The 14,602-nt window shown below is 39.1% G+C and overlaps 1 protein-coding gene across 1 annotated transcript in view; it reads left to right on the plus strand.

The window, feature by feature from the left end:
* LOC149569164 (vacuolar protein sorting-associated protein, putative (DUF1162)) overlaps positions 1-14,602 on the plus strand; it is a 304,062-nt gene that overhangs the window by 193,088 nt on the left and 96,372 nt on the right. The window contains exons 26-32 of the mRNA XM_089821926.1: positions 10,831-10,959; positions 11,072-11,227; positions 11,319-11,930; positions 12,016-12,087; positions 12,198-12,671; positions 12,837-13,032; positions 13,156-13,933. Coding sequence (XP_089678052.1) covers positions 10,831-10,959; positions 11,072-11,227; positions 11,319-11,930; positions 12,016-12,087; positions 12,198-12,671; positions 12,837-13,032; positions 13,156-13,933 — 2,417 coding nt within the window. The remainder of the gene's footprint in view (positions 1-10,830; positions 10,960-11,071; positions 11,228-11,318; positions 11,931-12,015; positions 12,088-12,197; positions 12,672-12,836; positions 13,033-13,155; positions 13,934-14,602) is intronic.

Here is a 14,602-nt window from a genome sequence, read left to right on the forward strand (position 1 = left end):
CAAAAAATAATACAAGAGTGATGGAAGGCTTGTTACATGCTACAAAATATATGTAGGAATGTAAAAGTATAGGATTGAAAAATGAATAGGGCCTTATTTTGGTTGCTTGTCATAGTAGTGGTGCCTTATGGATGTAAAGTTTTGGGAAGCAACATCCTAGAACTAAAAGGAAGAAGTGTAACACTAGTACTGGGGTACATCGGGACGGTGGGACAAGTTTCTAGGACATGGGGGGACAATAGGCCTCAATTTTGGGACGGCTAGGGGAGGACAGGGTAGGGAGGGGTGTTGTATAATATACATGTAGAACATGAAATGCTAGTTATTAAATGTTGTTTCAAAATAACACACCAAAGCAAAATACTTGAACATGGTAAAATTGCAACACAAACTAGAATCGTTGAACATTTCAACATAGTTATTAGTAAAATAGTTCGTACCCAATTGTAACACTCAAAAATTAAAATTCAAGTAGAAATTCAAGCACCCATTCCAATGGTGGCATGTTTGTGGAAGGGAAGAGGTGGGGTGCTCGGTTACTCCAAGTATCTGGTGCAGGGACTGTTAGTTTAGTTAGCTTTGGACAGCGGTTTGTCCATTTGTTATTATTTAGCAAGTAGTTGTTTTTCTAACTAATTGGTTAGGTTAGAGACAAATATTTGTTAAATAATTGACCACTTTTGGAAACTAGAAACCGACTTGGTTAGGGTTGTTAAGTTGTTTTAATCTCAACCATCGATTGAGAATCAATCTCGGCCGTTGGTTTACCAAAAGGAGTAGTATAAAAGGAGGTCAGGGAAGCATTTGGAAGAACAAGGAAGAAGTTTGGAGAAACATTTGCAGTGCTAGCAAATGAGTTTGTAAGTTTGCAGTTTTAGCAAGGGCACAATGTTAGCGTGGGATTAGCAGTGGGGAATATCAGCGGGAGAAATTAGGATGTTGTCGGATTTCTGCTAGTGAGAGGCAATGAGTTTTGTATCTCTTGATTTGCTGAAGTTTAATATAATTCCTCATTTGTAGAACTGGTTTCCCTTGGGGGTTTTTCCAGGGACAATTTGTTCGAAAATATTGTGTTCCTTGTGTTGCGCATTTCTTTCCTTATTTTATAAGTGAAGTTGCAGTTGTGTTATTTTTCGATATTAGCTGGGAATATTTTTTCCGTAGGTTAATAATCATTTACGATAGGAGATTAATAATCAGTGACTGCAATAGTTAATTTTTCACGTGGTATCAGAGCATTGTTAAGGGTAGAAGAGTTTTGCCCTAGGAAAGAAATTTTGATCTCTTTAGATTTATTATTGCTTTAATCCCTTGAGATGGCTTTAGCTGGTTTGAGAGATCAGGATAGATTGGATGGTGCCTTGAATTTCAATGTCTGGAAGGCTAGAATTTCTTTATTGTTGGAAGCGAATGGTATCAAGGATCGTGCTACCAGTGTTGTACCTGTACCAACGGATGTAACACATCTTGTAGCACATAAGAAGGATGATGCGAAGGCGAGGAGGATTATCCTTGATGGTGTCAAGGATCATATTGTTCCACATATTGCAGAGCTAGATACGGCGAAGAAGATGTGGGACACCATTCTGAATCTATACCAGAATGCTACCACAAACAGGAAGTTGATTCTTAGAGAGAAGCTAAATAATACTCGGATGAACCAGGGAGAAGACGTCACAAGTTACTTCACTAGGTTCAGACTTGTCAAGGATGAGTTAGTAGCTGTTGGAGATAGCCCTAGTGATGACGAGCTAGTGAGAATAGCCCTAAATGGGTTTACTAAACAATGGAGTATCTTTGTTCAAGTTGTTAGTGGACAAGATACTTTACCGAGTTGGGATCGACTATGGACTAATTTCACTTAGGAGGAGTTTAGACTAAGTCTTGTCAATGGGGCCAACAAGAGTTAGAAAAATGAGGTGGAACAAGAGAATGTTGCCCTAGCGGGTAAAGGGAAAGCAAAGAAGGGATCTAGCAAAGGATCGAATTCACAAAGCGAAAAGAAGAAGAAGGACCTTTCTAAGGTCAAATGCTTTGGATGTCATGAGTTGGGCCACTATGTTAGTGATCGCCCAGAGAGGAAGAAGGGTAAGAAGCAGGTGGCAGCTTCAGCAAGTGCGGAAGAACTCTCCAGTTGAATGGAAGATGAGTTTGTACTCATAGCTTGTATGGTTAGCTCAACCTCACAGTGTGTTTGGTATATAGATAGTGGGGCATCATTTCATATGACAGGAGTTAGAGAGTACTTCTCCAATTACAAGGAGGAGGACACTAACATCTAGATTTCTATGGGAAACTTGTCCAAACTCAACCCAGTTGGGAAAGGGACTGTTCAGTTTCAGAGGGAGAATGGAAAGATAATTCTACTTCATGATGTGTTGCATGTGCTAGGTTTAGGTATGAATTTGATTTTTGTATCTGTTCTTTAGGATAGGGGGTATAATGTACTCTTTAGAGGGACAAATGTGTTGATTAAGCACAAGGATTGGAAATCACCCATAACTATTGGAGTTAGGAGTGGTCGTATTTATAGATTACAGTTTGATACTCCCAAGGCACTCATGAGCAACAGTAATCCTAGAGATCTCAGAGAGCTATGGCATAGGAGGATGGGCCATATTCATCATGGAGCACTTAGATTGCTTCGTGAGACAGTGACAGGTGTTCTAGAGGTGAGCAGAGAGCATGATGATGTATGTAAGGGATGTGTGTTGGGGAAGTTTGCGAAAGCATCATTTCCCAAAAGTGACACCAGATCTAAGGGTGTTCTTGATCTAGTACATTAAGATGTTTGTGGACCAATGTCGATGAAATCTCTCAGAGGATATGAGTACTATGTTACTTTTATTGATGATTTCTCTAGAAAGACTTGGATATACTTCTTGAAGACTAAGGATGAGGTTTTTAGCCTATTCCAAAAGTTCAAGGCTCTTGTGGAGAATTTGATAGAAAAGAAGATAAAGGTTCTTCGGTTAGACAATGGAGGTGAGTACAAAGGAAATGTCTTCTAGGAGTTCTGTACCAGAGAAGGAATCAAGAGACAATGGACTGTTCCTTACAATCCATAGTAGAATGGAGTTGCTGAGAGGAAGAACCGTTCTATATCGGAGGCAGCAAGAGCTATGCTACATGACCAGGACATGCCCCGTTACTTATGGGCAGAGGCGTGTAATACAACATTCTACATCTAGAACAGAGTTCCACACAAGGTGCTAGGGAAGATGTCACAGGGAAGAAGCCAGATGTTGGTCACTTCGGGATATTCGGGAGTTTGGCATATTGTCATATTCCTGAAGATACACGTACAAAGTTAGATCAGACTGCAGAGAGGGGGTACTTTGTTGGGTACAGTAAGACCTCAAAGGCATATAGAATTTTCATTCCATGGACTAAAAGAATTATTGTTGGACATGATGTCAAGTTCATTAAGGACAAGGCATTTAGGTGATCAAGAGATTTGCTAGTAGATGATCAGAGTGAGCAGCCAATAGAAGCTCCAAGACTGAGTCAAGGGCAGCAAAGCTCAAGTACAGTTACCAGTACGAGTTTAGACTCAGGTAGTGAAGATTCACAGAGTATGGAGCAGCAGGTGCAACAGGAAATGCATCTAGAGGACTTAGAGGTTGACATTTCATCCTTTACAGTTGGCAGGAGGAACCATGAGGTTCCAGATATACACAAAGGGATACTCAGGAGTTTGTGGGAGCTCCTAGGAAAAGTACTAGACAGAGGAGACAACCAGCCAAGTTCGATGAGTATGTGGCATTAGTTAATCAGTTGGTAGATAGTGAGCCTTCTAGCTATTAGGAAGCTGCAGAACATTAGGTATGGCGAGATGCTATGGTTGAGGAATATTCCTCAATGATGCAGAATGATGCGTGGGAGGTAGTTCCTAGACCAACAGATAGGATAGTAGTTGGATCACGTTGGATCTATAAGATAAGGCACGGTGCGGATGGTAGCATCAAGAAATACAAGGTGAGGTTTGTGGCAAAGGGGTTCTCTCAGAAGGAGGGAATAGACTATGAGGAGACATTTGCTCTAGTTGCCAGGTATACTTCTATACGAGCTGTAATCTCACTTGCAACACAGATGGGATGGCAGATCCATCAAATGGATGTCAAGACAACATTTCTTAATGGTGAGTTGAAGGAGGAGGTATACATAGAACAACCAGAAGGCTTTGTAGCACACAACAAAGAGACCTACATGTGCAGATTGAAGAAAGCATTGTACGGACTCAAGCAGGTTCCTAGAGCGTGGTATGAGCGCATTGATACATACTTGCAGAAAATGGGCTTTGTGAAGAGTAAAGCAGATGCTAATCTCTACTACTTGATGGTTGGGGGAGAATCTCTTGTTCTTTATGTGGACGACCTGTTTCTTACAGGTTCACTAGGGCTCATAGTGGATTGCAAGAGGAACCTTGCAGAAGAGTTCGAGACAAAGGATTTGGGACTTATGCACTACTTTCTAGACATGGAAGTGTGGCAGATAGATGGGGAGATTTTCCTTGGTCAAGGGAAATACTGCATTGAAATCTTGAAGAAATTCGGGATGGAGGATTGCAAAGCCATGTCTACACCCATGATCACAAATTGGAGGAAGGTAGATACATCCAAGAAAAAGGATGTAGATCCCACTTTATATAGACAATTGATTGGTTTGCTTATGTATTTGGTCAACACTAGGCCAAATATAGCATTTGCAGTTAACTCTCTTAGTTAGTTCATGGTTGAACCAAAGAGAATGCATTGGATAGCGGCCAAGCATGTATTATGTTACTTGCGTGGTACAGTTGAGTATTGGATCAGATATGTTCGAGGTGAAGGTATCAAGTTGATAGGCTATACTGACGCAGATTGGGCAGGAAGTACGGACAAAAGGAGCACTTTAGGGTGTTGTTTCAGCTTGGGATCAGGAGTTGTTTCTTGGTTCAGCAGGAAGTAGAAGTTTGTGGCTTTGAGTTCAGCAGAAGCAAAATACATAGCAGCTAGCATGGTGACATTTGAAGCTATATGGCTTCAGAAGTTATTAGTAGCTTTGTTTGGTTAGAAGGTTGAGACTACTGTGATACATTGTGATAATCAGAGTTGCATCAAGTTGTCTGAGAATCTAGTGTTTGGTGATAGGTCTAAACATATAGATATCAGATATCACTTCATCAGAGAATGTGTACAATGGGGAGTTGTCCAGCTACAGTACATACCTATAGAGGAGCAGGTAGCAGACATTCTGACTAAGGCATTGGGGAAGGCAAAATTTATCTTCTTTAGAGATAAGTTAGGTGTCATGCAGAACAACTTCCTCACTAAGAGGGAGTGTTAGTTTAGTTAGCTTTGGACAGTTGTTCATCCATTTGTTATTATTTAGCAAGTAGTTGTTTTTCTAACTAATTGGTTAGGTTAGAGACAAATATTTGGACAAATATTTGTTAAATAATTGACCACTTTTGGAAACAACTAGAAATTGACTTGGTTAGGGTTGTTAAGTTGTTTTAATCTCGACCGTCGATTGAGAATCAATCTTAGCCGTTGGTTTACTAATAGGAGTAGTATAAAAGGAGTTCAGGGGGGCATTTGGAAGAACAAGGAAGAAGTTTGGAGAAACATTTGCAGTGCTAGTAAATGAGTTTGTAAGTTTGCAGTGTTAGCAAACAGTCTTGCAGCATTTGCAAGGGCGTAGTGTTAGCATGGGATTAGTAGTGGGGAATATCAGCGGGAGAAATTAGGAGGTTGTCGGATTTTTGCTAGTGAGAGGCAAGGAATTTTGTATCTCTTGATTTGCTGAAGTTTAATATAATTCCTCATCTGTAGAACTGGTTTTCCCTTAGGGGTTTTTCCATGGACAATTTGTTCGAAAATATTGTGTTCATTGTGTTGCGCATTTCTTTCCTTATTTTATAAGTGAAGTTGCAATTGTGTTATTTTTCGATATTAGCTGGGAATTTGTTTTTCGTAGTTTAATAATCATTTATGATAGGAGATTAATAATCTTAGACTCTTGTTGTAGCAGCATGATATGACAAGAAGTGGGTTGTGATATGTAACCTTACAAATGTTATTCGAGACAACTTCCCATCTACATAGGTGGCTAGTTCGGTGGCTATAACTGCTAAATGATGGTCCTTGAGACGGCTCGACTAGGTGGTTTAAAACATGGGGTCCTTACACATCAACGACTAGAACAGTAATGGGTCCTTTTTGGTCTATGTTAGGTTTACTCTAGGACACAACTGATTTGATTGACCTTTGTGTCATTGAGACTCATGAGAGTCCTACTTGATCTCTTCTTGGCGTCATGGGCAATCACTAGATGTTGTCTTGCAGGGATGAGGTTAATGGTCTAGCATTGTCAAGGGTTCCAATAGGGTTGCCTACCTTGTTAGCAATAGGTTCCATTGTAGGAATTTTGTGGTTCACGCCGATAGTTTCACGAGATTTATGCTGGTTTGGGTGCGCTCAATGGCCTCTCACCATAGAGATATTTTCATTGCAATTTGCTACACCCTCCTCCCCATATACTAAGCATAATGGGATGGAAGGGGACCCCTGCATTGACCTTTTTGACAACATTTCTAGGTTTCCTGACCTGGGAAACATTCTTATCATTGGTGGCTTCAATGCACAAACTAGGGACTTGTAGGCTCCACTTCATGATTGAACATTCGATCTAATTTGCATCTCTCCCTATGTCCTTGGGTCTTAGGAGATTATTAGATGATACTATGGGTTACAACCACCACCTTTAATTGTGCGAGTCCTTCGAGTTGTTGATCTTAAACCGACTGCCTAACCTTCCCAACTCTAGTTCATTTACTTGTTGGCCCTACTGTGGACTACACCCTCCCGAGCTTTATTCTCATCCTTGCCTTCAACAACTTCACTATCACATGCTTCCCCTTGGCTGACCATGCCCTTCGCATCACATTTCACGCTACCTCCCACACCCACCCCTTTGTCGCCCCCGTGCCCAGCCCCTCCTCCTAAACCTTCGTCCCATCCCTCCCTCATCTTCCTTAGCTTTGATGGGGGACCAAGATGTTTACCACATGCACCTTAGATGACTCCTTCTGATGCACTGCTTTCCCCAGAATGAGAGCACACCCTTCTGGTTTAATTGCCTTGCCACCTCCATTTGGAGTACTGCCCTCCTCACTTTCCCTCATTGCACCTCCCCTTGGTCCTCATCCCTTGCTGCAGGATCACTTGCCCCATGAACCAGTGGTTTGATGATGATTGCAAATTCTTCCACCACAAGGTGCGTAGAATTTCCACTCTCCACCCTCCACCCTCCACCTAGATTCCTCTAGGCAGGTTCAGGACTCTTACCACCACCTCCTTCGCTTCAAGAAGCGCCCCTTCATCTTATCTCGTAGTTGTCCCCTTTTTACCTCCCTCCTTCAGTCCCCCATGACCTTCTAGCGTACCCTCTTCCCTGTTAAATCTTCACCCCTAGCCTTTCACCACATCTCCTTGGTTTCCCACGTCTCCACACTCTACAATGTCCCTGGGCAGCCGTCGCTCATTGTCACCCTTCCCCCCACTGCTAGCTTTTCACCTTCTCCAACATCTGCAAGGTGGTCAGATCCATGAATAGTAGCAGAAAGGTGGATGGGGAAGGGTTTTGAGAGGAACTCTTCAAACTTGGGATCATGTTTCTTGGCCCTCATCTCATAGATTTACTTAACGGGGTCAGCTACACAGGATTCCATCCCTCTTGGTTAGAACACAGTATCCATCCAATCCATAAGGTAGGGTTGGCTTTTGATCCAAACAACTACAAGACCATCATGGTGGGGTATATGTTCTCTAGTTGTACACCATAGTTTTGCATGAATTCTTTCTTGCAAGCATAATCAGTGACATGTTCGCGCTCGGGGATAAACAGGCTTCAAACCACATTACTAGACTATGGGCCACATCTTGACACTTAATGCTATCGTTGAGAAGGCGTTGCATCACTCCTTGAAGGTGTATTGTTGCTCTGTGGACTTTCACAATGCATTTGATTTTGTCCCTACGAGGTCCCTTTTTTAGAGATTATAAGACATTGTCATTTTGTTGATGCTCTTGAGTGCCATCATGAGGTTCTATGAGACCGTGGTCAGCCACATCAGGATGACCCATGGGTGATCGGACTTCCTCTCTTGTGATGATTGCTACTTACATTAGACTTTGATTTCTATCTTGCTCTTTGTGAATGATGTGATCCTCGTGGCCTCCTCTCCCGAAGGCTTACAAAGACTCCTTGATGGCCTTGACTCTTTCTATGTTCTATGAAGGTTGATGCTGAACTTGGAGTAGACCAACGTGACGATCTTCAACTATCTTAACTGTTGTATTGAACTTTTGCATTGGCACTATTAGCCATTTATATGAAGGTTGTACTAACCTCTTGCACTGGTACTATGAGGTGTTATTCTCATTAGCCGTTTATACGAGGGTTGTATTGACCTTTTGCATTGGCACTATTAGCCATTTATACAAAGGTTGTATTAGCCTTTGACACTGGCACTATGAGGTATTATTCTCAACTAGCCATTTATACAAGGGTTGTATTGACCTTTCAGACTAGCTCTCTTAGACATTTATATGAGAGATATACCTCCCTACCGCATTGGCTCTATGAGGCCCATGAAGTCCACCTCAACCATGTATATAGAGATGATCCCAATCCTACATTGGCACTTGGCCATTTATATAGAATTGATCACAATCGCTATTCTGACACTATGAAAATTTGGTCTATTATTTCTTTATACTCATTTAATAAACACAATATGAAATGTAACAATTCATCCAAATATTTTTTTTCTGATATAACAATTAATCATTTATGAATATTTGATAATGCTTAGTTATTCATATATATATATATATATATATATAATTACTTTTTTTAGACTTAAAACCAAATAACTTACACAATTTATTTTACATAAATACTTACACAATTAACTTACCTAAATACTCACCTTCATTTTGCATGTGGCTTCATAGTTTCCACCAGCTTATTAATGTTGGAATGGAGTATAAATTTACCATGGAGTATGTTATCCTTAAATCCATTTTCTCCCGATAGGTAGTCTCTCCCACAGTATATTACTTCTCTCTTTTTATCCCTTACATTATCCTCTCTTACTTCTGCTTATATTGGCTTCCTTATGATGAATCCAGGATAGTTATTCAGTTCCCATTTCTTATTGATTACTGTGTGAAGAATTGTGTTTGCAAATGTATGTTCTCCCCTTATGATTTTTCAATTCTATTATGACTGTCATTCTTTTTCAGCCTTTTTAAAATGTAAATTCTATGCATGGAGATTTATCAAATGTTGTTGGTGAATATATATTTTTGTTCACTGATCATTTTCCTTTTTATATTCTATTTTATTGTGAATCCTTCCTTAGGTTATTGCTTTTATTCCCTTTTAATCTTCCATGTTGCTTCCTGAAATACACTTCCAGGCATCATGTCTTTTCTTGCCTGCTCTTGCAGGGTTTGCTTTATTACATGCCACCTTTAATTTGAATACTATTACTTATTTTTTTTATTTGTTATTTGTTTATTCATTTAATATAATTTAACTAATTATGGGTAGTATCAATATTATTTTTAATAGTGAATATTTAAATATTAATTTTGTTAAAGAATCAACATTAATTACTGCAGTGTCTTTAATATTGATATTAAATAACATCAAATAATATAACATTGATACTGAAGAATATATTGGTCTAATGTCTTTAGTATTGTTCAGTGTATATTTCATTGGGAAATCTTCAACGTAGGCAAGGCCCATTGCACCGTGTTTGGGGCTATGTGTTCAGACTCGGTACCACTTTTGACCTGGTCTGGTTCATTCATCACCTGCAGGGATTTGTAGACTCCTTGGAGGGGCGACACAAATACTCTTACCTGGCTCTCTGCTCCTTGGGCATTGCCCGCTTCGAGCCTACTGGCTGCGCGCTTTGCTGGTTTGTGCGTTTGTCAACTTTGTTGGGTTTGATTGGGATTGACATCAATTGCCTCCCTCCTTTCCAATAATCCTTGGGTGCCCCATTTCACCTTTTGCCCACTTGGCAGGAGATGAACATGCATATCAGGACTGACATCTAGAGACTGTATATCCGTATTACTTGGACCTGCTTCCTTGGGGGGCTTCGTCTTAATAGGTGCTCATAAGCTTGGTTCTTAATCCAATCTGTTTTTTGAACCTGTCACTGCACTTTTTTGTAAATGCCTTAGTTTTGTATAAAATAAACTAGTTTTTAATCCTAATGACATGCAGACCAAATCTATGATTATATTGTTTTTTTTTGATACTGAATCATACAGCTCTTCTAATTTAAAGGACCCATTTTTTAAATGTTAAAATTACTACATCCAGTTTTGATATTGATAACCTTTTCTGTTCACTGAGCTGATAAGTTTATTAACCTAGTTTATCTGCATCAGAGAAAGCAACAAGTATGAAATAGAGTAATTACATAATTCTAATTTTCTAATTTAGTGGCTGCTTTTATCAAATGTCTTGGTACTGTGTGATTTGAGCATTTACCTGTTGGTTTGTTTTCTTCTTTTCAACAATTTACTGAATGCCCTTTGGTTTTAAGTGAAAACCCTACTGAGAATGATGTTAGCACTGAAATAGGATTATAACCTGGATCCATGCTAAAATGAATTCTTTTCTTTGACTTTGTGTTTTATTTTTCTAATGTGGGTGCTACTATGGATGTTTTCATTTAATTTTGATTGGTTTTTTTTTTAGACTTTATTTCAATAATTATAATATACTAAGCTATGTTCTTTCCATGGTATGATTCAGTGGAGTTGCAATGCACCTATCATGGAAACTTTTATAAGGCATACATCTGTCCGTGCGATATGGATTGATGGAATCATGGACACTTCCTTCTCATTGGAGCTGCAAATTAATTATCACAATATTCACAAGGTTATACAGTGATACCATAAACAACAGAATCTTGCGTCTTGAATATATTGTTTATGTGTGGCTGGAGCCCATCGATTACAAAATTTGTACTAAATAAAAATTGAACTTGCAGGTTGCATGGGAACCTTTCTTGGAACCTTGGAACATGCAGTGCCAGTTTGTGATAAAAGTTGGATGTGACAGCCTGTTGAGTGCGACACCTGCAATAAATATTGATGTCAAATCTTCATCCAAGCTTAATTTGAATCTTACCGAAGCTCTAATGCAGGTGATTGAAACATTTTTCTCATTGCTTTTCTGGTGCTTTATATTACAAAATCCCATTATTATCATTCATTCTTTGTGTGTGCCTTAAACAGGCTGCTACTCGAGGATCTGAGATTATCAAGGATGCATGGGGGGGAACACAGCCGGATGATTATTCTGCCGATCATCAGAGCAATTATAGTCCTCTCAACAATACTCATGTACGGAGATATGCACCCTATTTCCTTCAAAATGACACTGGCATGCCCTTAAACTTCTGGTTGATTCATGGTCCTATATTTTCAGAGAGCAATGAGACATTGGATGGAGCCGTGCTGAGTGCTGTTGAACCGGGTTTTACAGTGCCTTTGTTTGTTGAGGAAACTCCAGAAGAACTGTTTCGGAGGTGGAAGCCTAATCATTCTACTGAAAGGCTTGCTGATAGGAAAACTTCAGGCACACAGCATCATATGATCCGTGTTCAGCTTGAAGGAACGTCAAGAGCCTCTATTCCACTGTCAATGGATCTTGTGGGATTGCGATCATTTGAAGTAGATTTTGCTAAAAGTTCACACACTGGAAAATTCCCTGAAGGAAGAGATTCTTTCACAAGCGTACAAGAGGAGAATGTTAATAACATAGATTCAACTTCAAAATTCATTTCACCTGTTATATTTGAGGTCTCAATACAACGGTACAGCAAGTTAGTCAGGCTATACTCCACGGTCAGTAATTGATATAGTCATTTTCCTTGTGTTTTATATTCGAATTTCAATTTTAAACCAATAAATAACAAAGTCTCAATCTCAGGTCACGCTTGTGAATGCAACCTCTGTTTCTTTAGAAGTACGCTTTGACATTCCATTTGGAATTGCCCCAAAGGTAAGAATCTCTTTCAATGTTTCTAGGTTTAGAGGATCAAACTTAAGCTTTTACAATGAGGGCCTCTTTTATAGGAATGTGCATTTAGCTTAATTAAATGTTTGTTGCAGATCATGGATCCTATGTTACCAGGGCAAGAGTTGCCACTACCTGTTCATCTAGCTGAAACAGGACGAATGAGATGGCGTCCTGTTGGTAGCAGTTATCTTTGGAGTGAAGCACAGTCTCTTTCAAATATATTATCACAAGAGAACAAGCTCAGTTTTCAGCGATCTTTTGTTTGTTATCCTTCACATCCCAGCAACGGTCCATTTCGTTGCTGTATATCTGTTCAAGAGAATCCAGTTCCTTGTTATGATGGCATCAAACAATGTTCTTTCAATAACCAAGACCAAAGCAATGGAAAACATTTAAATGGTAGTATCCTTGCTGGGGGTACCATTTCTCCAAAAAAAGTTAATACTAGCTTAATTCGTCAAATCATACTTACTGCCCCTTTAGTGGTAAAGAATTGTCTTCCAGTGCCACTTGAGTTTTCAATTGAGAATGGTGCAAGCATTGTGGAGCACATATTTGTATCAGAGGTTAGACAACCAAAATAAAAGAGATAGTTAAATCATTCACCTTAATTCATTGATTTTTATCTATTTGAAATTATAGAAAATGTTTAATGTGAACTTGTATTTGATTCCATAATATTATAAAGTATTTAAATAACATTTCATATAAAAAAATTATTCACTTTCCAGGGAGATGCCGTGTCCATATTTGACGTCGATTTTGTTCATGAGTTGGGCTTACGGTTCCAAGTTGTGGGATTTTCACCATTGCTTGTAAAGTTTGGTCGTGCAATGGTTTATACTTCAGAGCTTGGAACTGGCAATTCACAGATGGAAAAGATTGTATCAACGGATACATTGATTCTTACTCCAGATTCATTCAAGAGTAATTTTTTATCTTTGTTTCTTAATGATATGCTATTTTGAAGCTTTTCAGTACATTTAGTGTTAATTCTCAGTACCAGTTTTTCAGATAAAGCATGTTATTTATTAAATCTGTTTTTTGAAGGTCCTCCCGTTTTTGTTAAAGCTGAGAAGAGAGCGGATCCTTTGTGTGGCTCTCGTGAACTCTCTCTTTCTGTTCCATTTTGGATTTACAACTGCAGTGGCTTACCACTTGAACTTACAGATGGTGACATAGATCAGAAAGTTGGCAAAAGAGTTCTTAATCCCAGTTATTATTCTATAAGACCTGAAGAATTGACAAATAAAAAATGTGGCATAGCAATTGCTTGTGTGGACTCCTACGGTGTAGTAGGAGTTAAAGATGGAAAGACATTTGAGGAAGGAATGTATTGTCCAAATCGTGATGTACCTTGTAAAATCAGGAGCCACTTGCCTAGTCATAGATTACTCTTAGGGCCTTACAGATTTTTGGAGAACGATAATGTAAGGTTTTCAAGCGATTCTTCATTCAAGGTAATGCGCGAACAGCAAAGAAGGGGAAGCAACTTTTCATTTTCTGATCTTAGTGATGCTAATGTAGAGGTGGGAGGCAGAGAAACTGACGAGATGCATAAGGTCAAGGTATGCATGCATTCCCCATTGAAAGATTTGGAAGCTGCAGAGGCAACTATCAGATTAAGAATTATACAATCAAAATCTGCAGAAGATTCGACGGAGGGATCTATCTGGTCTGATGCATTTTCTCTCAACCCCCCTAGTGGTTCATCAACGGTGCTTATTCCTCAGATATCGAGCCCAGGGGCTTTCATTATGTCAGTAATATCAACTCCTGTCTTAGGAGCTTGTGCAGGGAAGACCATGACAATTACATTACAACCCAGGTAAGGATGTCTTTCTTGTAATTGTTGTTGCTCCTTTAAGTTTTGCTCAATGAGTTGAAGGATAATGAGTAAAGGTATTTCTGCAAGGCTAAGTTTGATGAAATGGAGGAAATGAGTTATAGGAAACAGTGCAATAATGATAAATACAATGTAATTTGTATATCAAGGTCATGCCATGTAAGCATTTTATTCATATAGTGCCAACCCTTTCCCGAGCTTAAGTCATAGTGTAGTTGGCACCCTGGGCATGGTTTTTGTGCTATGTTTGAATTTGGCATGAATTCTGAAATTTTTATGGTTATATATTTTCTTGCTTTTTTACATTTTTTTTTGTGCAGTTTTTCATTTTATTTGGTGTTTTGATATATGCTGTTTGCAATTGCTGAAATAATGAACAATTCTTGAAATAACAATTACAACTAATGCAACCAACTCTAGGCTATTGTAACTAAGTCCAATACTAAACCGATTATTAAATACTGATTTTATTTAAATTCCAAGAACAATACAGAAACTGTACCAGTGGATTTTGATGCTGTTGTCAGGAAGTGTTTACAACTTGGTTTTTTGCTGATCTGTCAAGCTGTCTGTTGCTAATGGTTACTGATCCGACTGCTGACACTGTAGAACCCCTTTGACACAAAATTTACTGATTTAGTCTACCACGTC

Source organism: Cupressus sempervirens, chromosome 3 (assembly GCF_028749045.1).
Source record: "Cupressus sempervirens isolate cs-2001-9-10 chromosome 3, ASM2874904v1, whole genome shotgun sequence".
Classification (NCBI taxonomy): domain Eukaryota; kingdom Viridiplantae; phylum Streptophyta; class Pinopsida; order Cupressales; family Cupressaceae; genus Cupressus; species Cupressus sempervirens.